The following is a 27,898-nucleotide window of genomic DNA, read 5'->3' as shown; positions in this document are numbered from 1 at the left end:
ATTGGGAAAAATTCAGAGCAATTCCAAATCAAATGTGAATTATTTTTACACCAGAAATGTTTAGGCTAAAGTGGCTCACGTGAACTCGGGGAGTTTTAATTGTGTATAATTCTTTTTAAAATGTTTACTTGTTTACAAATACTATCTATAATCAATGTTATTAGTTAGCTAACCAAATATTTCAAGAGGTCATATTAAAACATTCTAATGTAGCCTATATACAAAATCGTTCATGTTATTTTTTTGTAGAAGTAATTTATTGTCACTTTTGCCTATTTATGATTAATCTATCATCAAAGTCCAAAGTGTGCATATTTTTTACTTTTATTGGTATCAAACGACTAAGAGATTGAGACATAAAGTTAGAACACAAAAGAAATTCCTACAAGCTAAAAAGAAAGATGACTAATGTCTCCAGCTGATCATCCATGTGTGTAATTGAAATACAGGCAAGTGTGTAAACTTTTGAGCGAAAGAACAACAATCTAATTGCATTTGGCCCTGTAATTGACAGCGGTAAACATGAATAACTCATCACCTTATGCCATTAAATTACATTGTGATTCACAATATTAAAAAAGAAGAAGAAAAAAAAAGACTTTAAATGAAACAATTTAGCCGCCAGCAGGTGAACAAACATGTTAATTGGCACTTTGGTGTGTAACCATGTTTTATTACTCTTGTTTTTGTTAGAGCTGTTTGATGAATAGAATCGCATAAAGGATTCACAACAATCCAATGTGGAAGTTATCTTTCTGCCTATTCTATCTTCCTACAGTAAATTGCAGTTATCTATCTATCTATCTATCTATCTATCTATCTATCTATCTATCTATCTATCTATCTATCTATCTATCTATCTATCTATCTATCTATCTATCTAATCTTGCTAGAAATCAAGCTAGCTTTCTATCCATCGCACCTTGCTAGCTATCAAGCTAGCTTTCTTTCGTTTTTGTCTATCAATCACTATCGCACGTTGCTAGCAATCAAGCTAGCTTTCTATCACACCTTGGTAGCTACCAAGCTAGCTTTCTAGATATCGCACCTTGCTAGCTATCAAGCTAGCTTTCTATCGACCCTTGGTAGCTATCAAATTGGCTTTCTAGATATTGCACCAATATAGCTATCAAGTTAGCTTCATAGCTATAATCCATGGCACCTTTCTACCAGTCAATCTAGCTTTCTATCTATCACACTTTGTTAGCTATCAGCTAGCTTTCTATTGTTTTTGTCTATCAATCTCAATCCATCACACCTTGCTAGCAATCAAGCTAGCTTTCTATCACACTTTAGTAGCTATTAACCTAGCTTTCTAGATATTGCACCTTGGTATCTATCAAGCTAGCTTTTTATCTATCTATCTATCTATCTATCTATCTATCTATCTATCTATCTATCTATCTATCTATCTATCTATCTATCTATCTATCTATCTATCTATCTATCTATCTATCTATCTGTCTGTCTGTCTGTCTGTCTGTCTGTCTGTCTGTCTGTCTGTCTGTCTGTCTGTCAATCAGTCGGTCTGTGTGTCTAGCATTCAAGCTAGTTTTACATCCATTGCACGTAGCTAGCTATCGAGCTAGCTTTCTATCCGTCCATCCATCTATCCATAAAAATTTCCATCAGCGAAATGTTCCTCCCCCAAGGGGGGCGCTGCAGTACTCTTGCAGCCACCGCAGCGACAAGCGAATTGTATTTATCTGTAGCGCCCATCTGTGCAAAAGACTCTCAAACTCTCCCCCGGAAAGGTCTTTTGGATTATCGTCGGCGGCATTTTAATACGAGTGGCGGGGCGCGAGGCGAGGCGAGGCGGGGTGGCAGAGCCAATGGCGCTGGGAGTCTGTCAGGCGTGCAGAGTCCATCTTCCTCGCGCTCGCAACGGGTTCATCCAGAGTACACCTGCTGTAATGGCCGCATCCCTGAGTGAATTATCCAAATGACAAAATCTACGTGCTCCTCCTTCTGTTTGATGTCTTTTTTAAAGGGGGAAATGGTGGGAGGCCGGGCAAGGGCTGAGCGGGGAGGGGGGGGCATGATTGAGCACAATATTTTGATGGGGGGGGGGGTTAGTTTTTTTTCCCCCACAGGATTTTTAATGTTTCTTTTTTTTTTTCATTTGTGAGGGGGGCCATTGTTTTTTGTTTTTTTTGCTGTAGAAAAAAAATGCATTTGTTTTGGACAGTACAATGCTTTTATTTAGGGGAAACAAAGTTTAAAATATGTCTTTGCTTTTTACAATTTTGAAGGTCTGTTTTTGGGGGGCAACTTTACATTTGAAAGAAATAAAGTAGTTTGGAGGGGAGGAAAATCATCATTCAAATAAATTATCATTCAATTGTTCAAGGAGATGGAGTTAAGAACAATTTTATTTTCCTCCCAAAACATATTTCAACAAGTTTAAGAAAAAAAATTAAAATTTCTAAAAAGTTCAATATTATTAATAGTAAAAAAAAATCACAAATATTTCTATTTTCTTGAATAAGCATTTTAGTTAAGAGAGTTTTGAGGGTAAAAAAAGTTTAATTTTCATGGGGGTAGTTTTTTTTTTAAAAAAAAACACAATTTTATCAATTGCTAACAAAAACATAAGCCCTCTATTTCATTTCATTTTTCTTTTGGACGGGGGTCTGAACGAACGTCGCCAACAGCGCCGCGCGGCGGCGGCGGGTCGACTCGTTGACCTCCCGGTGACTCTTCTCCATCCTCCGCCATCGAGGGAACAATCTGGAGTTGCCACGGCAACAGCAGCAGTGTGCCCGCCGCCGTCCTTTATTTACCACTCAGGGGGGCTGGCTAATGGCAGCGTCCTGATAGGCACATCGCTCAGCGCCAGGAGGAAGGTGAGCCCGTGGCGTCATGGCCGCCGCCGTCGCCTCACCTTCATTCTCCTGCTTGCTGCTTACAAATATTTGCCTATTAATTAAAAAAATATATTTCTAGCAAAAATTTACTGTAGGTTTTGTATTTAAGGTTTTTGTGTGCAATATATATTTCATGTATAGAGAAGAGATTTAAGGGCGAATAAACAGCTTGGATTATGCTATCGAACTACATAATCATCTGCAGTATTGAACATTTATTTTATGGATGGTCAAGTATAGAAACTCGTGATATGGACCAGTCTCTTGGAGCAATCTTGCTATCACAATTTCAAAATCCCTCATGCACTAATCTGCCTCACCACCAGTCATTTTACCGCATGCACACGTGCACCTTACAAATCCTGCACAGTGCAGGAAAGCTGCTAAATACGTAATATTTTGCACTACATGATGTTTTGCGCTATCATCCTCTTACGCAACACCTATTCATTTATTAGTGGTTCATTGTTATTACTCTGTTTTTTTTTTTGGTTTGTTTTTGTTTTATTGCCTACTATATTATTTGCTTGATTGTAGAATGGGGTCTATTCGGGGCAGTGAACAGAATAAGAATTTTATTGTGTAGTATGGCTATGTATATGACAATAAAACTTTTGAATCTTAAATTTATCTAAGAAAAAGTGCTATGATGGAATATATAATTTTTCAAACAAATCTGAGGGTGGGGGGTTGTCAATTAAAAAGTATTACTGGTATCTGTGACTACTCAAATTGAGTACTGGTATTGGTCTGAAAACAAAAGTTGATTTATTTTATTAACAAGAAATTCCTTTAAAAAAATCCACAATAAATGTGTTAAATAGGGATGAAAATGAAGAAGTGAAAGTGAAAAAAGTAAAGAAGGTGAATACGCAAATTTGCAGGTGCTGAACTGTGAAGCTGCGTCAACTATAGTTTTGCTAGTTGCAATACCATCTTTCCCCACTAGATGGTAGACATGGATTGGCACCTTATACTTTCTTTCACTCCAATCAATAAGCAGCTTTTCAACGTGCAGCAAACAATCACGCAACGATGCTGAAATTTTCAAAGGAGATTTTTTCTTTTTTTGGGGGGTGTGGAACGCCTTGAATGAGTACTTTATTTCAAATGTTGGTTTGCCGTTCAAAAACTCTATCATTCTCGAATGGTCATTTTTCGGCAAGGGAACCCTTTGTACTAGGCGTAAGAAACAATATGGCTGTTTTGTTAATTGTCAATCTATCCATCTATCTATTTGCGCGTAGTTGGTTTGGCACTAATAACGGTACGCGAGAGGTGCTCGCTGGCCACCAGCTGACTTGAGGCAGGCCTTGGGAGTGATGGAGCGCAGGAAGTGTCTCATTGCCCCGCCGCTGAACCCGCCGCCTAACGCCCGCCCCGCCCCGCCCCACCCCGCCTACCTCCTCTTCCTCCTCGCCCGCGCTCAGATAGGCTGCACTTCCTCCATCACGCTAACAAAGAAACATGGAGGAGGCCTTGGCTAGGCGGGGACAATCTCATCATCTGTAACATGCAATCGGGTACAATATAGGAGCCAACCTACTTGCCTAAAACTTGAATTACAGAAGGAAAATGAAATCGCCTTTAGCGGATATTTTCCTATAGGGTCAAATGTCACCATTAGAAAAAGCCATTTGAGTCAATTGCTATTTAGTTTAAATTCCAGGCTAAAGTCAAACAGATGTTACATTACTCAGTCTATGTTGTGTTTTTCAGTGTGTTGGATGTCTAAATGGAAAGGCTATCATTTATTTAAGGGGGAAAAAAAAAAAGTCAAATTTATTCAGGAAGGGAGTAAGTCAGTTTTTGGGGGAGAAGAAGTCATTAAAAAAATTGAATTTTCAATACAGCGTTCCCAGGCTGCATCATAGTTCGGTTACCGCGGCTTCACTCTATTACGGATTTTTAGTTATGAACATAACTTTTTGAATTGCAGGTTTATGTCGCAATTTTTCTTGTAATTTTTCTTCCTTTTTAGTAAGACAAGTCAAAAAACAGCAATGTCATTTATTTGAAAAAAAAAAAAAAAAAAAAAACCATGGACATGGATTTATGACCATATTTACCACGCTAATTTTTGTTGATATTTTTCCTCCTCCTAAGTCGGACCTGACAAAACAGTAAAAAAAAAAAAAATTCATCTGATACTCGGCGGTTTTCAGTTACAGCCAGTATGTTTGCAAACGTAACCCCAATGACAGAATTTTTTTCCCCCCACTGATACCAGTATGAAAGTACCAACGCCTTTTTTACAGTACTTTCAATGTGTACATATATATATATATATATATATATATATATATATATATATATATATATATATATATATATATATATATATATATAAAGAAAAACACAATAATTTAACACAATAAAAAAATAATTGTGAATACGACTTAAGTCTCTGTGGCTAGTATCAGCTAGCTCCTCAAGTACTCAATACCCTAAAATAAGGATTGATATTGAACAGGTATCTGCACTAACTCTTTTATTGTAGAACTATATTTTAGCAAAATTAAATGTATCAATAGAAATGATCACTTTTTATATGAATGTCAGTCACCTCGTGCTAAACGGGGGTCTGCGTGTCGAAACAAAAGATGTCGAAACCTTTGCGAAACACGCTTGCCACCCGCGTACCTCGGCACTTCCAAAGGACCGATTAGTGTCCACCTTTGTTGCGGGAGGGCTTTTAATTAGTGCGGCGAAGACGAGGAAGAAGCTAGTAGAAGATCCCAGCACGACGAGACGAAAAGCAAAAAAAAAAAGTGTGCTTTGGGACGGCGCGGGGCTGCTTAAGCTAATGGCCATTTAAAGAGCATTTGTGTATGCCACTGCGCATCTGTAATGATGACGGCTGTTTACGCCCCCCCCTTCCCCAATTTATAATAATCAAGCGGAATGGATCGGGCTGCGGGCCGGGCTGAATGATGAGCTACTGTAGTTGACCGGACGGTGACCGTTGCCTCCCGCGTGACCCCGGACCCCAGACTCACCCCCTGCTACTCGGGGTGGTAAATAGGATGTCTTGCTTGGTGTCTATGGCCACAATAGCGGCGGGGGTCCTTAAATGGCTGCGTGACAGAGGGGGGGGGGGGGGGGGGAGTTCACACAAAAGAAGAAAGGAAGACCTCGGCGTCCCTTTTGTCTCCCGGATTTGACTTTTTATGGAACCCGGGAGACGACAAGGACAGGTTGGATTTCATACGTATGTGCGCGAGCAAGCTGACCTCGCAAATTATGGGCGCGGATATTAGAAGGCCGGCATCGGACTTTTGAAAGAATCCCACGGCCGATAACGGTCGATAAAACTGTGTTGACTTCAAGGAACTATTTATTGCAATTTTGAGTTGACTTTAGGACAACACTTTGCCCCTTCATTTTTAGTATTTTAATTAATCCTTTAAGTTCCAAAGTAGCAAAATTGCACCAAGCAACGTTTACTCAGTATGCCTTTATTAAGCTGCGACCTCATCAAATAGTGACATGAAAATATATTGAAAACAAAAAACTGACACTTATTAAGAATTTTTGAAAAACTTTCTTTCTTTAGAAAACTATCAGGAGCTATTGTTTTAAGTTTGAATAAGGTACTAGGTATCAGTATTGACTTATTTGAAGGTTTCAAGACTTGTGATGGCAACTGAATCCGAAGAATAGAAAACTAATCATTTTGTGCCAGTTTAAGAAAATTTACTGTATTATTGTGATTTTTTTTTCAGGAAAATATTTGTATCAAAAGTAGTAGTGGTATCGCTACTTCCAAACGTATGGGTAAGAAAGGGTACAGGACATCTTAAATTGTAACTGAACTGTACTGATTAAATTTTAAACACAGATGACAACTGTGAATAACGGATTAAAAAAATATCATTTAGCAAATCTGGAAAGTTGTTTAATAAATGTATTCTTAAAGACCTTTGTGACAAAGTTTTTTTGGATTTGTTCTTTTTTTGGATCTTGATAAATAATAGTTTCCCTTTTATTGAATATTAATATTACTTCCAAATATCCTCCTTGACTCCTAATAATTGAAAAACAGTATCTCTAATTTAACGTAGGTGCAATTTATCGACAACAAATCGATGATCAAATTCATCAAAAACTATTCTGATAATTAGAGTCCTTGTGTAATTGGAAATTGTACTAATTTTCGCAAAGCCACAACCCTGGCTAATGAAAAAGTAAAATTGGTGTCAAGGGAGGAGCTAAGTTATCGCCTGACTTGTTTGTGCTATGTTTAACTTTTAAAATATGCAAGATAATTATGTTAAAAAAATAGGAGTCGGATGTGGTTTTCATTTTTTTTTTTTTTACTCTTCTTCCCCTGGGGATCACTGCAATGTTGTCATTATATTACATTTACACTGATGTATTAAAATGACATTTATTGAGCACAGCTTAATCTGGCAAATGCTGGAAATGGCCTCTTTCAGCATTGCATCATCCCTCAAAAGCTTGCCAGAACACGGCCATACAGAGCAGCAGAAGAATCCATTTGGATGAAAGTTATAGTGGTAACAAAAAGGGTTACGGCTACAAAATGAGTTCTTGAGGAAAGTTTGGGTTTAATGGGAGGATAAGGCTTTCAAAGTAAGATTTCAAGGCAGAATTAGAGCTTTAAATTTTGGTTTCAAAATGGTGTGCCTGGGTTAGTTTGGGGGTTTTAAAAGAGGGATAAGGTATTAAGGAGTTTAAAAAGCTTTTCTAACAATTCATGCAGTTTTTTTTAAACTAAAATGCTTTAGTTAGTTTTAGTTGATTTTTTTTAAATATACGATAGAATAATGTGTAGTAAAATAAACTACAATTCTCAAATAACCGTTTGACTTTGCTCTTAATTTACAGCCGTACAGTAAAATCATAGTACATATATTTAAAAAAAAAAAACGTAGTTTGTGTATGATATCCCTTGACAAAGATAAAAAGGACTAGGGTACACTTATAATTGAGTAAAGTAATGTTTCCATTCCCTGAAAAAAGCATTTTCTCTTTTTACTTTATTTCACTACTATTTTTTTTTCAATTTGTAAAGCTTTGCTTTTGCAAATATATTTAGTGTGTAATGTCTTTTTACGTGGCTTTTTTTTCGTTCAAGTCTCAAAAGACATCATAGATTCCGCCATCTTTCCTCCGATTTCGGTTTCCTGCAATTCGCCAGCAGGTGTCACTGCTGCCCACGCTCTTTAGTCTCTTTTGACAAGCAGCTGGACACTTTGGAGCTCGCCAGTCATTGGCGGGCTCTCCTCCACTAATGCCGACTTTGATTGGCTGACACTCTGAGGACTAGGGCAGACATGGCGGCAAAAAAAAAAGGGAAAAAAAAGCGTGCAGAAGCAGGAAAGGCGGGTTTGCGCCATAAATCTCCCAGTGCATCTCAGCGTTCTCCATGAGCGCCTGTGGGAATAGTGGAATGTGACAGCTGACCTGTGGAGTCCACGTCGCCGGGCACATAAATTAGTGGGGCAGAATGCGGGGACAAGCTGATGTTGTAGCGAGGGGCACATGTGAAACAACAGCCCTTTAGCCGCTGTGACAAATTCAAGCAATAGCGGAACCGCGTGTAAATCAATAATCAATCGGCGCTGGAGCAGCGGGCTATGGAGCCCCAGACTTGACGCGAGGGGGGGGGGGGAAATTGAAACTGGCCACGTGGCAGATATAACGTGGATAAAATGCTCATTTGTAGCCACAAAATGCTAATTTGTTCTCACAAATGAGCATTTTGTGGTTACAACTTGATGATTTATGGCGCCATTGTGCCATAATGTGCAGAAAAGGGGGCTTCCCTAAATATGTTAGGTTCTGTTAGCCTAAAAATAAAAAAAAATATTTTGTCAACTTTATAGTAATCTGCAGACACACAAAAAACCTTGGCAATGAATGATTAATCATTTGGATGTCGTGTACACACGTTACACCCGTTTGGGAACCACAAATGAATACTTGGTGTGCACATTGTAACTCATGTGGCCACAAATGAGTATTTTGTGAGCATTTTATTTTTATAATGCGGACAATTGTTTTTCCAGATCATGTCTGGTGTCTCGTAAAATGCTGCTTAAGTATTTAGTTGGCAGCAAAATGAGTACACATGTTGAAACTACTTTCTAAGGCAAAAACACAAACGAGGCCGTCAAAACAAATTTGAGGAAATAATTTAGAATTTTGTGCAACAGATTGCCACAAATCTTTTACTTCGGTCAATTACAACGTTTGCCCAAATAAAAATGTTCTTCGATTGGCAGATGAATTAAAAATCTATATAAAGAATTACAGAAACGACCTTAGACAGTTTAACAACACTTCAGCTGGGTAAAAAAAAGACTTTGATTACTTCGTCATTTTAAAAATCGGTGATTTGAAAATACACAAGTCAAGAAATTGAGGTTTTGCACAAATGCTGGATGAATAGTTCATAAGACATGTTTACAATTGTTATTTACAATTTAACTGCGGTATTTAAGATATTTATAAGCCATGAATGTTTTTTTTTTGCACACGCCATTAAATGTTCAATTATGTTTAAACAGATTGAAAATAGTTTAGATGATCGCTGTCTCAATTTGCACAAGATTTTTTTTTGAATAAATGTGCAAGTGTTTGTTGGGTTATTTACTTTGATTTATTAAAAAAGAAAAATCTGATTTTATGTTATTTAGAACATAGAAAAAACGGCAAAAAATGGCTGTTCTTAATTTTGGGGCGCAATTTTTGAATGTCATTATCTTTGACGAACACGTATGTTATGATATGTTGAAATAAAGTCAGCTCAACTCAGCAAAAGACAAATAATATTGATTTAGCCAATTTTTAAAGAGCTAATATCAGTCGATCAAATTATTAACCCTTTGGGCCTTCGTTTTACATGCATGCTATCTCTACCGTGACAGCAGTTTCAATTCCCCAGCGCCATGTCATTTTTGTTTCGTTTCGACATCAACACAGCGGCGACACGCTCTGAAAAACGCACATGAACCTAAATAAGACGCCGGCACCGAAGAACTCTTATGACGGATGTCTCAGGATCCCGCGTCGCAGCCAAGATGGCGACGGCCGAGAGATGACTTTTCCCCGACTAATGGGATTCACATGAGTTGTGGGCTTCTTAATTTATTTACTTTGTCATTGATATGCGAACGCATACAGTAAAAACGCGCGCACTTTACAGTAAGTGAGCGATCGATAATGACGGACGAGGGTCTTGCGCGCAACGGGCACGTTGCGCTCAGTTCACAGCCACACGACACCGCGTGTCCATTCCGCAACGCCGGCGCTCAGTCTTCCGCGCAACACGTTGTTAGCGCCATTGATTTAGCACTTAGCGCGTGTCCTTATTACCTTGTAATTATGCTCTGTGTTGACATAACAGCGCGGACAAGCCCCCCCCCCACCCCACACAATTTATGAGCTTTTATTACGCTGGTTTTATGTGCGCGGCTCCCAGTTATATGGGCGGCAGAACGGAGTCCCAACCCGAGGCCCGTATTTCACTAGCAGAGGTCAAGGTTCTTCGGAATCCTGCCGTAAAAGTCGACGGCTCGCGCAAGACGCGGGGAAGTCCTCCCGGAGGGCTCGTTAAAGTAAATAGGCGATTGCGGGCTATAATCGGCGCGGCGCTATTCAGCGGGGGTGTTATATGGACGCGGGTCATCAAAGCAGACACTTAGGAGACGACAGGAGATTGTCTCGTGCGATTTACGGCGGCGGCGTCCGAAACGTGCGCGGAAGTGAACTTTGACTTGAGGCTGAGTTACATCGGCGGGTCACTGACGCATTCAAGTCAAAATTAGAAAAACAAAAAGTCTATACACCACTGCTAGCTCTAACAAGGTATCGGCGTTTGTGGAACGACGATAAGATTGACGTAAGGAAATCCACCAGGTTTTTTTTTTTTTTTAATCCATTTTCACTCAGTTTTTATCCATTTTGTATTTGGTATTTTCTCACAAATCGGTATTGGTCTATTTCTAAAATTCTGGTTGCCATTAAATCCATTTGAAAGTCCAGGGAACAATTTATTTCAATTTTCAGTTAATTTTATAAGAAATTCTGATGACCCTGCTAACGCTGCACCTTTTGTTTGGAATTTAAACAAAGATAAGTGAAATTTGAACATTTATGTTTTGAAATTTTGGAGAGCAATATTTACACTATTGTAGAAAACTATCGGGAGTTGTTTACTCTTTTAAGTTTTCATTTAAAGGGATCGTCCAGCAATTTAGCCATATTCACAAACTAAAAAGTTGTCCATAATTTGATACAAATATAAATAATACATTGACAAACTGGCCACCCCCAACAATGGATAAATACGGGTGAATTTTGCTGCTTAATTCATAATCCACAAATGCAATATTGACCGGTGTAATGTTTTTAGAATAATGGTGGCAAAGATTATATGGTGAAGGCAATTTTTTTTTTTTACTTAAAGTCCCTACTCGAAACGCACCTCTTTAGATAAAGGTTTCCCTATAGAATGCTCTTGTTTTATGTTACTTTGCTATACAGTATATTATTGATCAATTTATATTGCTTGAATGACATAAAAGCCTCCTAAAATAAAATACATTGTTATTACAAAGCACTTGGGAGAGACGAATGTATGGTAGCCGTTTTGACATTTTCAGCCTATCAGTAGCGCCTGATAGGCTGAAAATGTCAAAACAGGTGACCATTTCATCCATCTGGCAGTGCCAGAAGGAGCTGCCAACTTATTTTCAGCTGCCTGCACGTCAGCCGCGAAGCAAACACCCTTAAGTGTCTTTAAATGTTGATTAAATGTCCACTCTTGGACTCCACTGCTTCCAGGCGGTTTGGACAAGAGAGCTTCGTTTTGCACATACATGCTTTTTTTTTTTTATGACTTTAAAGGTGACTTGTTTATTGATTGTTTATGTTTCCCGTTATGGGTTCTTGAAGGCACATTCACTGTTTGGGTGTAAATATTAAATAAACATGTGAAAAGCAGAAACTTTTTCTCAAGATTGTTTCTCAAAAGCTATCATTTCCTCCAATTGAGACAAAGCACAGCCGCCAATCTCCATGTTGGAGGTAGCAAAAGTAACACGACGCAAGGTTTGGATTTCCTGTAGGGGGCGCTGCAGGGAGCCGCGCGAATGCTATCGCCAGCCAGCAGTTGATGTCAATCGGGAAGGCAGGCAGACTCAATTAACCCCTGCGATGGCGCCGGCGTAATGAACAACAGCGCCATTACGCAGCACCATCGCGGCACTTCACCACGGTGCCTGTGAGGAGAATGATGCCCCCGCTAGGCTGTCTGGCACTCATAAACTCTGTAGGGAATGTGACTACCACAATAAGGAATTTCACCGCTCTCTAACAGCGAATTTCATTGCTCTCTAACTGGGAATTTCACTGCTCTCTGACAGGGAATGCCACCGCTAATAGCCATTGCACACAGGGCCATTTGGATCAATGCTGCTGATTTGTCACGCACCGTGCACTTTTCTTCATCTTCTTTCCCAGAGCGGCCAAAGGTCGCCTGCTAGTTTTGCCACGACTCAAAATTTGTGTGTGTATGGATATATTTTCAAGAAAAACTATCTCTTTAAGGCCTCGAACAGGGGTGGTCAAACTTTTTGACTCGAGGTCCGCAAATGGTTTGAAAATGTAACAAAAGTGCTGAACCAGGAGCAGATGGGAGCAATGTTTTGATAATCCAGTAAAAAATGCAGACGTCAAGAAAACATGCGCTTTAACTTCAATGGAAAAATAACAAAAGCATTACAATTCTATCATTCAAGTCCTATGTATTTAACTATTTATTCAAATGACTTTTCCACTTACTGAAAATTAAATAAACACAATACACAATAAATCTTAACGGGCCATATTCTTTGCCCATGCCTAGTCCAGATTTTCATTTTTCAGCAGCCAAAAGTAATAAGGAATTAGTAAAATAAGGAATTAGTAAAGATGAATGTGCCAAAACTGTAATCGCGTTTTACTCAGAACTAGAGAATTCAACATCCAACTTACTGTATCATCAATTGAGCTACCTCCATATATTATGTATTATCATTTAATTAGAATTTATCAAAATGATTTTATTTTATTTTCGCAGACATAAGCCTGATTTTGTGACCACCATATATATATATATATATATATATATATATATATATATATATATATATATATATATATATATATATATATATATATATATATATATATGTATACATACACACTCACACACACACTTGTCTCTTTTATAGGATTTTTTCCCCATCTCTAATAGGTATAGCTAGTTATGATTTGGTCTTGACCATAGTTGTTTTCGTTTTTTTCAATTAGCTAGTTCTAATGACCTTTCATTCATTCGTTCAATAGTTTTCATTAACTTTTTTTGTTTCACTATGTTCTGGGATTTTTTCTGTTTCAATATAGTTTTTTTATATAGTACTCAGCATTTGTTGAGTGCAGGAAAAAATATTATTAAAGATTGCATAATAAAGTTAACTGTAATTACCAAATGATTCTGACAGTCCTTTTTCTGTACAGTTGAACAGTAACACCAAACAAAACAAATATGAAAATGTCCATACAGACCTTACTGAGGATAAAGATGAGATCTCCTCTGAGAAAAGACAACTCATCTGGCGTGTCAGCCTGGCAGTCCCACACCGCCTGGTAGTAGCTGGCATAATCCAAACCTGTCCAAGACACAACATTAAAAAACACAGTCATTTTTTTGAACTAATCATTCAATTAGCTAATATAATACCTGCATTGTCATTTAACTCCAAGCAGTCGGCTGGTGGATCCGGAAAGTCCTCATCTAAGAAAACAAAGAACACATATTACATTTAAATATATGTTTGGATTAAATGTTTGTACAGCACGTTGGCTAATGCAGCGGTTTTTAAATCGATTTTTAAAAAATCTGTACTGTAATAACGCCTGATTTTGGGGTTATATTATAAACATAGCAAGAGCGCGATACCACAGTGATTACCTTTTTTTTTCATTCAATAAAAAGCATAAAAAATGAGCACTGCTGTCTATCTTTTTTATATGAAGTTTGCCTTTCTAATTTAGTGGAATATAAGTTCAAATCAATAGCAATCATGAACAATTCCAAAACCTTTTCATCCTCTTTGAAATATGTATTGTTATAAACTCCATTATGGCATTTAAAATGTGCAATAGCACACAAACGAGAGTATTGACAGTTTGTATTGAAGTGCAGCATTGGCATTAAAACAGGGAGCGGAAAATGACGCGGCTCAATGCTAACATTTGCTGATGCGCATCCATTCAAGAAGACAATAAAAAAGCAGTTAAAAAATACATAAAATGGATCAGGAGTCAATGTGAGATTCATGTGAACGCGGGGCGGGATGATTGTTATTTTCTGCCCTCCGATGACGATCGATATGAGGAAGAGGATGTCGCCGCGCCTCATTGGCCGAGGGGGTCGGGGGGGGCGTGGCACACGTGGCGGGCTGTGCTGGGACACGGTGATACCGTCGACGGACCCGCACATCCATCGTCAACACTCGCGGGATGACAGCCACGCCAGCACCAGGCAACACTATACTGCTGCCAGCAAGCTGCACCCATGCTTCCAGGAAGACAGGACACACACACACACACACTTATACGCACATACACAACTCCAATGATTGACACGGGTCCATCTGTCCAAATATGCCGTTTGTATTTTTTTTTTTTTCTTTGTCCTGAGTCAGCTGGATCTGCTTCAAACGGAAAATATCTCTGATGGTTCTAAAAACACTAAAAATATACTTCTAATATGTATATTGAAAAATGGTTCTAATGGGGTTAACTGGTGAGTGAAAAAGGGCGCTAACATGGTCATGTCGGTACTAAAAATATGCTTCCAATATGAAACTACAACTCTGAAGGATATAGTTGCATTCATCTTAAACCGAAATTAAATATAAATCTAACATGGTACTTGGGGGACAAAATAAGGACGTTCGATAATACTTTTTCAGAGCGATACAAGTATCAACATTCAACTAGTGTTGACATTGCAAGTACCGATATGACTACTACTCATGATACACAAAATTTCTCGCCACGAAATTGACAGAAAAAATACCTACGTATTCCAATAAAACACTTTCTTAAAATGTTATGAAATCAAAGGCATTCTTCTGTTCTTCTCATTTATAATGATAATTTCTATTTCATGATCCTAAAACTGCTTCAAGGAGCTGCCGACGCCTCAAGTATAATACGTTGAAATAAGGCCAGGTATCATACGGATATCGAGTATGATCAGAATAATGAAAAAACATATGTAACAAATATGAAAATCAAGTGTAGTATGTAATGTATATTTGTAAAATTCCCAGAAAATCACAATATTGTAATTTTTTTGCAGCAAAGGTCTACAGGCTACACATCGTTGGGGCTACCTGGTGCCCGTAGGCATCGTGATGATGACCTCTGTTTTGACCTCATTGTTTAAAAGTATTATTACAATTGGTATTTGATATCAGTGTCTGTCTGTGACTCAAAAGTTAAATACTCATATCAATGTCGATCTGAAGAAAAAATTCGTATCGAACATCACTAATTAAAATATAGTTGTAACATGGTTAAATGACTAATTTGGTTTGAATATGGTTTGATATGCACTAAAAATATGATACTGTGCTTCTATATAGGCAAAAATGTTTTAATATGATTCAACAGATACTGTAAATAGTAATGATGTGTTACAGTCATTATTTTAAGGTATTGGGTACTCATGGAGGCTGCTGATACCAGTCACCAATACTTGAAGTGACACTGTGTTAGATTTAGACCGTTTTTCATTAAAAATGAGTACATTAATAAAAAATTTAAAAACTTGCAAATAAATGTGTTCTTATCAACCAAAAGTATGTTTTAAATATAATCGTAGGTCTAGTCGACATTAAATGATATTACATGAGAGTTGGCACTCTTTCGGAGGTCGCCATGTCTGTTATAGCCACGGACAGCAGGAGGAGTGTTTATTGCTGCATTTACCGTTATGCCCCTGAAACTCCCACAGGCGCATGCAAAAAATTACACATACTTCCTTTAAGGCAAAAATAAAAATAAAAATACATTGAGTAAATCCTACTCTGCAGTAGTTGGCGCTATATTGCAATAGTTTGACACATTGAGGTAAATTATCACAAATATTCTAATGAAGCTTTATGTCTCAAAAATATTAAAGGTATCCGTACCAAAAAATGGTATGGAACATCATTAATATGATTCCAACATATCAGAGTGGGGTACTACAATCGCGGTTACAATTTATTTCCACTACGGAGCCGGAACCAAAAAATATTGCTCTAATACCTGATTTTAAGGTATTGTAAAATAATGTTTTTTATGGTTCCGAACCATTGTTATACAGTACTACAAAATATTTGGTCCCAAAACGTCCACTTACAAAAAATACGGTTCTCATATCAAAGTTTCTGACATGTGGTTCTGGTTCCCCCAAAAAAGGCGCGGTTGCCGCCAAGGTAAACTTTTGAGTTCCAAAGCCCGGCCGCTTCCATAACTCTGCGATGGCGGCGCATGAAAACGGCCATAAATACAAACGCAAGGGAAAGTAATGAGAGCGAGAGAGCAAAGTGCGCGGCGCGTTGATTGATAAGTGACGGGGTGAGAATGTGAAGGAAAGAGGCCGTCACCCGATCCGCCATCTGTGGTCGGGCCCTGCGCCTCCTCCCAGATGGCTTTGAACGGCGGCGTGACACACACAAGACTGATCAGCCTCTCAGCGCAGATTTTGGCTAAGGTAATGTACTCACTGAGTGAAACTGAATCTTGATGTATCTTATTTAATAGAAGCAGTGATGGACGATGGCCCTGAGAAGATCCGACCGCGCCTTTTGTCCTCCTTCTCGGGGACACGTGGGCGCGCGCGGCCTCGGCAAAGACTCGCAGGAACGTTCTCCGTCAAAATCCCGGAAATCTAGCCCAGAATTCACATGAAGAGCTCCAGAACTATTCTAAGCTCCCAGGCAGTAACTAAATCCCTGTTGCTGGGCAATTTAAAAAAAAAAAAAAGAAAAACGGACGCACATTGTCAAACGATGGCAATGATGGACACGAATCGTCACTATGCCCAAATCGACCCTACAGGTCGGAAATTGTTCTGGTCTACATAAACAACTATTTGGGTTCTACAGATACTGAACATGGTTCTAAAAAGGGCTGGATGATTTTCAAAAATAATTAAATTGCAATTGTTTTCACCTCGATAAAAAGATTGCCACTTACCCCAATCGATTCCAAAGAGGCATTTCTTTTTTCCCCAAAATATTAGGAAAAAGAAGGGCCTGGTTCTGAATCGGGTTTATGTTTCTTAATAATAAACTTGAATAAAAAAAAACAAACATGAATAGTTAGAAGAAACTATGGGTTTTAATATGCAGTCATTACAATAAAATTGGAATTCAGTGTTTTTTTTTTAAATCATTATTTACTAATTTCCAGATTTAAAGTTTAGCAATAGAATTTTGTGTTTTTCCTTTCAGTGCCTGTAGCGATTATTAATAGTCAAGAGGCTAATAACCAATATATTATATTTTCACTTCCAATAAAAGGGCAAAACATATTGGCATCAAAATTTTAAAAACTCTTAAATGTTGCAATGTCTAAAAGCATATGTTCAAGAAAAAGCAAAATCAGATTTGCTTATGCATTACTCGGGAAGGTTTTATTTTTTAACTTGTGAAACTTTTGACTGATATTTAAATTCACTCCAAAAAACGTAGGCCTAGCATAATTCAGGCAATAAAAATATGATTCAATGAGAATAATGAACATTTGTAATGTTTTGTTTTTTTTTAAATAAGGGTTTCTGGGTAGTAAAATATGGTTCTTATGGGTCTTAAAAATACATCTCGTCAGATTAATCCCAGATTTGACACGAAGAGCTCCAGAACTATTTTAAGCTCCCAGACGGGTCTTCATTACCACCAAATTGCTGTTGCTAGGCGATTTTATCCAAAACTCTACTTTGTGAGCTGAAATGTGAGGCTATTTGTTGCCTGGCAACATCAGCTAATTGGATGTGCTGTAACATAACGAAAGTACCCATCCTTCAATCCCTCCATTTTATCTTCAGCTTTTCTGATCATGCCGCCAGGTGAGCTGGACTTTAGACAAGAGGCTAGTAAAATCTGGATTATGTCATCAGCCAACTGCAGGCCATAAAAGGTTTTTCATAAAAGGTTTTTGTCCGAACGACAAAAGGTAACTCCTTACCCGGCAGAACCTCGTAAATGTCACTGTCGTCCTCTTCGTCCGCTTCTTCCCGCCTTCCCGCGCTACTGTGAGACGCCCGGTTGGCGACAGCAGCGGCGGACCAGGGCGGGACCGGGCCGCTGGGCCTGTCTATGTCATCGTAGGTCGCCTCCTTGTCCTCCTCCTCATCCTCATTATCCTCCTCGTCCTCGTCGAACGGAATGGTGCTGGAGCTAAGATCTGATGATAGAAGAATATTCACAAAAAGAGCTTGCCTTTGGATTTCCGTGACCACCTGGCTCTGATTAGTCATTGCAAACAATAAAAATCACTTCCAGAAAGTCTCCAATGTTTATTAATTATAATCTAGCAACTGACATACGCATTGTTTCAATCTTGGACATGGTCCCGATGAGATGCTCGAGGCAGAACACAGTCAGCCCGGTTATGAGTTTTTAATGACAACCTCCTGGCTAATGACACTGGAAACTATGTGTGTACTCTTCTGTTGGACATGTTGGCCCACAGTATTCTGTTGGCTCATTTGCAGAACCAGGTGGGAACTAGCGGTAGCACTCTACAGTGGCTTGCGTCCTACTCGTCAGGAACCGGGGTTGCTAAAAGACCCACTGTGCCCCCTTTGTCATATAGTGTACCACAGGGCTCAATCTTGGGGCCTCTTCTGTTTTCATTGTAGCTGTTACCCCTGGGAAAAGGATTTGCTTTTGTCATGCCAAATGTAATTGTAATAAAATAAGAATTGTATTTATTTATTTTTTAAGTTTCCGACACTTTGATGCACTTGGTTATTGTTTTTTTCTGTTTCAGACTAAGCTGTAACCTGTAAAAACACTGTAAAAAATAAACAGTTGTTGAAAGTTGACTTCTTCTTCTTTTGATAATGTTAAAAAGGATACAGGTTAACGTATACTTTTACAATTTTTATAGACAATAATCTTATTTGTAGTCAATACATCAAGTAGGGGAGCGCGAGAAAAATATTCTTTTTTCTGGGGGGGGGCTTGGCAAATATAATTGAGAAGCACTGGTCAACAGGTAGAAAAAAAAAGGTTATAGAATGATTTCATTGGTTTCTTAAAACACGGTTTTCACATGGGTCTACAGGGATATACAATATAATTCTACTAATTGCAAATACATGATTCTAATATGAATCGCCGTGTAGAAACATTTGGTCTGATCTGACCCGCTATTCTTAAAGAAAAAAGAAACTGCCGAAGATGTAGCGCAGCCTTTTTACGTTGAGGAGGCCCATCCATCATCGGCCTCCTTTTTGTCGTCAGAAACAAGGAAGTAAGACAAACTGCTGAGTGTCCGTTACTTCCCGCAAGTGGCGCGGCCCGAGCCCGAGCCCGAGTCCGTTTTAATGTAGACGGGGAGGGGACGGCGGCCCCCCGCTCGCTCCAGATGTACGAGCGGCCTCATTGCGGGCGACGGGGGCCGCTGCAACACGAGGTATCAGGTCCGGGCAGAAATCAATGTCACGGGAGGATAACCAGAACAGCTACAAATCAATTTCCTGTAAGCTGGAATTCAGTAGGAGGGGAGCAAGGGGGGTTCGAAATAACGCGCAAGAAAGGGATGGTGACATGCAAGTTATGTGTGCTTTTGTTTGATTTCTCAGCTGAGATTACAGTGTGTATGTTTAAATGTGTGTTTGTGATAGCACTGAATAGGCCTTAAAATCTTCAATTTTCTTTCACAAAAATCATAATTCTCGTTTTAATCCAGTTTTTCTGCAAAGGGTTTTGCTGTTTTTCCCTAGTGTTTTATTTCCTTCATTTTGAACTTCAATACATTTAACCATAAAAAATAGAGATCATTTTTAGGGCAGATGTGAAAATATGTGCTTCATCTTGGATATAAATTTTGTTTCTGCCAAAACACAAGAGACACATCTAAAAACTACCTTTAATAAATTAACATTTTTAACGTGAAACAATGACAATTGACAATTGATCTACCACACTAAGTCACTAAGTTTGCAACATTAACTCTGCTTTTAGCTGTCCTCAAAATATTTTTAACAATGTACAATTTGTGAAAAGTTTTGTTTTTCATAGCCAAGTACCCTATAAACATCACAAAATATCTTTGCACAGTGCGGTGTGAACTGTGCTGTGTCTGATATAGTTGCTTCATGTTCCAATTAATTTGCTCTTAATATGAATATAAAATGTGCTATTCCTGTGATGGAATAAAAAAAAAAAAAATCAAATCTGACATGCTGATACATGAAGTAATCCTGATAACATTTTAGGTACCCCCTGAGGTGCATTCGCGTACCCCCGTTTGAGAACCACTAGCTGCTTTATGTTTTCATCCATGCTGTTAGTGCAAGCAGTGTGCAGCAAAAATGACCCCCACCGCACCAAAAAAAAAAAGCCTAAGTCAAGTGAATAAACTGAAATTGATAGTGTCCAAACCTACGGATGTTCATAAAAGTTGTTACTTGCCTCGCAACACAAAGCTGATTTGGTCGACCCACTCTCGAGCCTCCTCAGGACTGCTGGCCGTGAACTAGAAAGAAACAGCAAAATAAAGAAATAAATCACACCAAAATATACTTTCAGCAAGATGGAGTCAAGACATTTTGTAAATAACCATCAATTCATGATCATTGCTTTGATATATTAAAATAACACACGCAGGAATCAATCGATCAATATCAATTCAGGAACTCGCTTTTTCATTTTTGTTTTGGATTTCTTCGCATCAGTGTCATGTATTAGCAACCTGGAAAGTCCTCCGTCCGGGAGCAGTCAGCTCAAAGCAGGCGTTCCTTTTGGAGTCTTTCCTCAAGTTGTTGACAAGCTGGACGCTGTAGTCGTTGATGTAAAACGAGCCCTTCTGTTGTTTATCTACAGGGAGAGGAAGACTAAATGAAAGACTCCAGCCGATTAAGCTCACCTTCAGCTTGCATTTTTGCCAGCCAACCTTTGTCGCTGCCAAAGTAAAAGAAGACGGAATTGTTGAGGACACACCATCTCTTCTGCCACTCGGAGCCAAAGAAGCTGTGATCTGGAAAGAAAAAAAAACGCGCCGCGTATTTGAAAATTCCCGTTCGGATAAGGTGATGACCACGAGTGTGAGGCTAGGTCAAGTGGAATCTCATGAATATCGAGTCAAGGTCAAGTTGAGTCTTTCATGGTCGCACGGCTTAGCTCACGAGCCCTGTCCTGACCTTGTGAATAGACCCAATTTCCTCGGTGCACATGCTTAAGCTAAAACGTGACTCCTAATGTTTAGTTGTCATATAGTGGGATCCATGTTTCTCCAAAATCATCACTTTTCAGAAGACCCCCCCCAAATACCTCAAGTCTGTTTATTTGTAAAAAAAATAATATCCACACGTGTGAACTGATCAATCCTTTAGTGTATATAAATTTTTAAAGGGATCCTCCAGTTATTTAGAAAATTTCAGTGGTAGGATGTGATTATTTTGTCTCGAATTAATTTGAGGACGGAATTATTTTTCACGTACTATTAATACTTAAAAAAAAAAAAAAACATTTTGCCACTTGCTGTTGACTAAAAATGAGATCACATGTGCTGAAGTTTGGGACAAATAGGCCTTTAGTACAGGTACTGTCAACACCAAAATGATAAAAATGTGTTTTTAAACGTATTAACTGAACACAAACAAAAATTGTGTTATTTAAATAAAAACAAAATCAACTTTTTCTTTACAGCTGAAAACGTCTAAATAAGCGGACTATGCCTTAAGGAATTTGAAATTGGCCCCCATTCATTGGGGTGTGTCATCATGGTCACCCCAAAATTCTGGCTGTGCCCCAGATGAGCAAGAAGAGGGTGTAAAACACACAAAAAAACAGTTTAGTTTTCCATGCGTGTTATCCAAGCAAGTCGAGATGTGACTCAGGTTTACCGCACCAAAAAGATGCCCGTTGTAATACCTCGACGTTTCTTTTCCAAGAAGCCCTGCCTCAGGATGTTTCCAAGGTCTTGAGCCGCAGTGAGTGGGATGTCTTCAAAATCTTAAAACATAAAGAAAACTTCATGAAAAACCATGAAAAAGATTGAGAGCTCGAGCCCCTATATTTTTGCCTATGCCATCCAACGTAGGCGGAGAATGTGAATGAGAATGAGGATTATTTCGAGGACTGGCCAAAAAAGGGCCCATTCATCGCTGCTTGTGGCTTTTAAATCATCTTTAATCATCCCGGCACCAATTCCTTCCAGGATGATCTTTATTCCCGAGGCGGGTCATGATGGCGATGTAAGCCTGCGCACTATGGATCAAATACATGGCCGCCAGGCTTTGGGAAGTGAGATCAATACATTTACAGTGCTGCTAAGCTCTGCAGACATTCATCTGCTCACGCTGCACCCGAGACTCAAAACCCTTTCATTTCAAAAGTTTACATCAGTGACTTTAATGACAAATGTACGGATAAGTACTTGTTTATGTTACCGTTGAAGCTCTTGGGGAAAAAAATGTGTATATAGGTGTCTTTTTTCAGCCTTCAACCAAAAAAAAAAAAAAAATGATGAAACTGACCCAAGGTGGGCCTCGGGGGTCGCGTTGGGATGTGTCGTTTCCGTACGTCAAAAACAAAGTTCAGCTCCCTACATAATCATTTGTCACCTGGAATTGGCCCAGTGGGAGGCAAGCCGAGGGTTAACGCAGTGTTTTTCTAGAGTATTTCTAGAAAATTTGGAGGTGGCTGCCAAATTACAGACCCCCTAAGGTAGCTCTTGTAGCAACTTTAGTTTAATTTCTGGTTTGTCTGCAGGAGAATTGCATCACTAATGACATTTCACACTCGTATAAAACATCATTTAAAGGAATAAAATATTTTGCAAAAACCTCAACACAATTTTGCAATTATGTTTGTTTCAATTCATTTGCGCTTAATTTGAAAACTAACTCTTTCATCATATCATCGCATTAGTTTTGCTGATACGAGCAGGAAAAGATTCCCCCCATTTGAGAAGCGCTGTCCCCCTTTTATCCATCTCAGAGGGCAGCCATTTTGACATTTCCACTGTCAACCAATCGGAAATGACATCACAGAAACAAATGGCTCAGAAAAAAGGACGCCGCCGGGTGGATTTTTTTGCTCAATTCACGGTTCTAAAATGCAAAATTAATTAGAAAGCTGCATAGTGGCACCTCATAGAACATACTATTGCAAAGAATATTTTACATGACATCCTTTTAAAATCAAAGAATAATGTAAAAAGGTGACATTATTTTTCTAAACGCATTTTGTATTTTTAAACGAGTAAATAGTTTTCAACTAAGGACATCTTATTTGGCGGAAAATAGTGCCATAAACGAGCGTGACTTTATCCCTATTCTCCATGTAAAAGCAAGTGTGCTTTGTTTCAAGCGCTTCATCTGAAGCGCAGATGAAACTTTCCGGAAGCTCTGTGATTTCTCCTGCATTCAGAGTGTACTATTTTGACAGATGAGCGAGTCGCACAGGCGTTAACGTATCTCCAATTCCGTCTTTGTGGATGGACCGACCGCCGACACTATAAATACGGAGGTGCGAGAAGGGGCGGCTTTGTCAAAGAACCCAATTCAGTCCATCATAACAAACGGAGACCATTACGCTCCCCCACCTCATCTATCCGCCGGCAGCCTGCCTGCTAATCCCCTCATCCGTCTGCTTCCTCGCTCTTCATTCGTCTCAAGAGGTCGAGCCCAGCTAATGGCGAAGTAGGTGCAACATGCTTGAGTCAATAAACATCACACATTTAGGCGGAAAGTACACTCCTGAGTCACCTGACCTCACGTCACCTCAAGAAAATAGGATTGTTCTACATTATTCCACATGGGGGCAGCATATACAACAATCACAATAAATGTTTTTTTGTTGTAGGTAAATCCTTGTCTAAATCGCCTACTCTAACGTTTTTTGAAGACATGTGTTGAAAAGTTACTGTTCATGAATCACTGGATATTTTGATGCAAAAAAAAAAAAAAAATCTTTTGCAATAGATGATCAGATGCTAAAGGCTAGCTGCTTAACATTTACAATATCTGACAAAATATGTAACGGAAGAGGAAATCACTCAGTAACCTAAAGGTAGAAAGGGGGGAAAACAGCTTAAGGAATGCAATAAATAAAAATATAACAATTAAAAAAAATTTAAATCCTCAGCAGGCATGCTGAAGAAACAGAAAGAAGCTTACGTGGCCCGCAAGCCACATTTTGCCCACTACTGCCCTCTAATACTAGTCATAAAGACTTCATCAAAATCTGCAAGCAGACGGCTGCACTCTTTCATAAAAGTCATAAATTGCTCAATCAATTATTCAGGCCAATAGCACGACTTCATTTTCATCCCCTTTTGAGTTTTAATTAGCACCATCCACAGCTCCGCTATTGACATTAATTTGATGGGAACGGATCGATCTTTCCCGCATAAACTATTTAGTGGAGCGCAATTAGCCGCAGAGACAAGCGGACGGATGCGGCGTGTTTGCTAAATGAAAGTGAAGTGGAGTAGCAACAAAAAGACTCAAAAAAAGCAGAAATGAACGACAGGTTTATATCGAGACAAAAATAGACAGCGATACAGCGCTGCCTTGAGATACCAGTGACATGTCTTTGGAGGGTTTTTTTTTTTTTTTTTGCCAAAAAATAAGATACACGCACTGTATTCTGGCTGCTAGCTAGCTATGGAACAAATACAACCCTTCAGAATTTTTTCTTTATTTTTTTTCCAGAAAAAAAGGAATCAAGCTGCTTATTACCACTCAGTAGCTTACCATCAAACAAACATGAAAGACAACAATTATTTTTGGACTTAAAAACAAACCAAATAGCTAGCAAACAATGCGAAAGAGGAGCTAACAAATAGCATCTGTGTAATTCTTTAAGAACACAGTGCATATCATAAAAAAAAAAAAAAAAAGACTAATGTTAGTGGAACTTACTAGTTGTGAAACAGGTGTCGAAGCCACACACAGCACAACGTGAATTCAACATGGCAAAAATTGGTCAACTATTTATGTTTGATTTAAATTGGTTATTATTGACATATCTCACTAAGTAGAATGATATAGACTGTCATTTGGTGGATTATTGGCATTTCCATTCATTTCAATGGAGAAAGATGATTTCAGACAAGTATTTTGGTCAAGGATTTGAACATAAGTCAGGGCATATCGCAAGGCACCACTGTAGAAAAATAGACCATAGATAGAGACTATAGATGGATATATAAGTAATAAACATGGAGAGAAAGACAGACATTAGCTTCAAGGAGAGTCTACACCACAATGCATGGGGTGGCCAGCTGTTTGGCACATCTCTCATTTGGTTACTCACACCATCTCAGCGTGACGTTACGAGCTCGGAAGACTGAACGCTGATGATTGACGGGTGAGCGGCAGAGGCACTTAATGACTACTCTCATTAAAATCCACTCCGGTCGAGCTCAAAGTCAATCAGGAATGGAAGGAAACGCACAGGCGGCACTACTAATACGCTGCATTAAAACTAGCGGTGATCATAATGCAGCGTTCTTGCAGCGGAGATCCAGAGAAGATGATGCGAAAGAGTATGGAGATGCTACCGTGACTGTACTGCTTCACACAGCAGGTGGCGGCGCTTTGGAAAAGGCCATTTCATTGTAGCCGCAGGAAGCCAAACATGGAAGTTAAAAGCTATCCGTCAGTGTTTTCTTTGATGATGTGTATTATGTAATGAGCGAGAAATTTAGTGACAATGCTGGCTTTTTTCCATTATTTATATTGCCTTCTCCTTGGGTGCTAAAGTTAACACAGGTTGCTATTACTTTGTAGCTTAGCGATCAGGTCAATGGTTGGAATTGCTGACACTTACAAAAAAAATAAATAACATGATTTTAGGTAAAACTGCATACATTTACATTGTTACACTGTTTTTTCATCAAAGCGTGTCGTATTAAACATGCAGTACAGCACCCAAAGCCAAACATGTATAACGTAGCCGCTAGCAAGAATGCTACTTGCGAACCAACAACAAATGTAGATATAAATGACACAAAATAAGGTACTCATTAAAATGGCTCATAAAAAACGTTTTTAATTAAATCAATTGACTCATGTAATTTGATTTAATTTGAATTTAACTCATTATGTGCTAGGTATTTTCAGGCACTCATTTACCTTACTATTTGAAGTAAAAAAAATACAGTAAATAAGTATGGATTTAATGTCTGGACTCTGTAAAAACATATAAATTCGTCTATGGGGTTCAATGGGTAACATGGTAGTTACATAGAGATGAAAATTGCAAATATATTGTTTTTCAAAATTGCTCAGCCCAATTAAGGACCATGTATAAAAGATTGTAAATAAATACATGGGATTAAATGTCTAAACTGTAAAGAGGTACAGTATAATTATGTCTTTAGGATGGAATGTGCCGGCTATTTTGAGACGCTCCTATGCTGATATTTGGGGGGAAAAAAAATCTGCAAATTAGTACGATTCAAAAGGTGAGATTAATCGCATTTTAAACAGTTTGACGGCTCTCTAAAATATATATATATATATATATATATATATATATATACATACATACATATTTTTATATATATATATATATATATATAATTTTTTTTTTTTTTAAATAAGTGTATACAGTATACATTCAGTACATACCTATACATAGATATACACACACACACACACACACACATATTCACATTTAAACACGTGACTAGTGATATGAATCAGAGAATCTGTTTGAATATTTGAATATGTCCTGCCCTTGAATCGTATAGCACCTTCTTCTTAGAGATATGTATAGAATCGTCCTTTAATTTACGCAACAGGAAAAAATGATTTGATGTTAGTGATGATTTGTTGCTTCATTAAATTTAACTTAGTTTGGTCCAAGATATCAGTCTTATGTCGGTGAGCTGTACATCCCTAAAATATGTACATATATTCTAGCATACATACGTACGTTGTCTAGGTGACCACTTTGAAACGCAGTATAGAAGCCACAGCTGATCTTGCGTCGCGATAAAAAAAAAAAAACGCTTGCGAGGTGTATTTTGCGCGAGCTAGCATTCCGCACTTAGTGGGATGAGCCCGGGAGGTGACAAAGCGCAGGTAGGCATGAAGATGTCATATGTTTCCTCTCTGCTGTGCTTAGTCCTTGGATGCGAGAGGCATTGCATTGATGCAGCGTTTGGGGGAGGTGGCGGGACGTGACCCCCGCGTGAACCCTGCTGATGAGGTGAAACAGAAGGCAAAGAGAGGCGGCCCGGCCCTGAGGGGGCCGCGGGGAGGAATGCTGCCGATTCCAGGGAGCCGGCGACCGCAGAGCCTCTCCGATGGCGTCCTTGATTAGGAAAAAGGATTCACTGGGTGCACCTTCACCCGCCCGGCCCTCAATCTGCACACGGGCCCTGGCCAAATTGACACATTTTTCCTCATTACGGACGGGGAGGCCTTTGCGGCGAGTCCCTGCAGCCGGCGCGCAGACCGACAGGCACTGAGGTTAAGGGCGCCGCGTCCTCCCTTACCCTCCTCCCTCGCCTTGATTTGATTAGGACCCGAGTCGTCGATACAGAGAGCGTGTTTAGAAGCTCCTAATGCACACACAACATGCGGCGCATTACGGCGGGCCCGGGAGATGCCTGCGTCCTCATCTAATCAGCTTTAATGGCACAGGCAATTTATGCTGGGCTTTTTGATCAGGCGCGTCAATCAGATTAAGTCACAAATCTCCGCAGGTAAAAAGCCTTCGGAGGCCCGAACGCAAAGCGGAGAGTGATTGGGCAATTTCCGGGGCCGGTTT

The 27,898-nt window shown here is 39.0% G+C and overlaps 1 protein-coding gene across 1 annotated transcript in view; it reads right to left on the bottom strand.

Annotated features, from left to right (window-relative positions):
- The window catches only part of skap1 (src kinase associated phosphoprotein 1), a 46,035-nt gene that overhangs the window by 754 nt on the left and 17,383 nt on the right, over nucleotides 1–27,898 (bottom strand). Inside the window, exons 8-14 of the mRNA XM_088439200.1 lie at nucleotides 22,043–22,123; nucleotides 21,063–21,146; nucleotides 20,862–20,986; nucleotides 20,582–20,645; nucleotides 18,126–18,344; nucleotides 13,621–13,674; nucleotides 13,446–13,549 (exon numbers count right to left, since the gene is read on the bottom strand). Of these exons, the coding sequence (XP_088295326.1) occupies nucleotides 13,446–13,549; nucleotides 13,621–13,674; nucleotides 18,126–18,344; nucleotides 20,582–20,645; nucleotides 20,862–20,986; nucleotides 21,063–21,146; nucleotides 22,043–22,123 (731 nt within the window). The remainder of the gene's footprint in view (nucleotides 1–13,445; nucleotides 13,550–13,620; nucleotides 13,675–18,125; nucleotides 18,345–20,581; nucleotides 20,646–20,861; nucleotides 20,987–21,062; nucleotides 21,147–22,042; nucleotides 22,124–27,898) is intronic.

This window comes from Hippichthys cyanospilos, chromosome 17 (genome assembly GCF_059441005.1).
Source record: "Hippichthys cyanospilos isolate Australia breed blue-spotted pipefish chromosome 17, RoL_Hcya_1.0, whole genome shotgun sequence".
Classification (NCBI taxonomy): domain Eukaryota; kingdom Metazoa; phylum Chordata; class Actinopteri; order Syngnathiformes; family Syngnathidae; genus Hippichthys; species Hippichthys cyanospilos.
The sequence above is the reverse complement of the archived record's forward strand: the minus strand, read 5'-3'. Positions and strand labels throughout refer to the sequence as shown.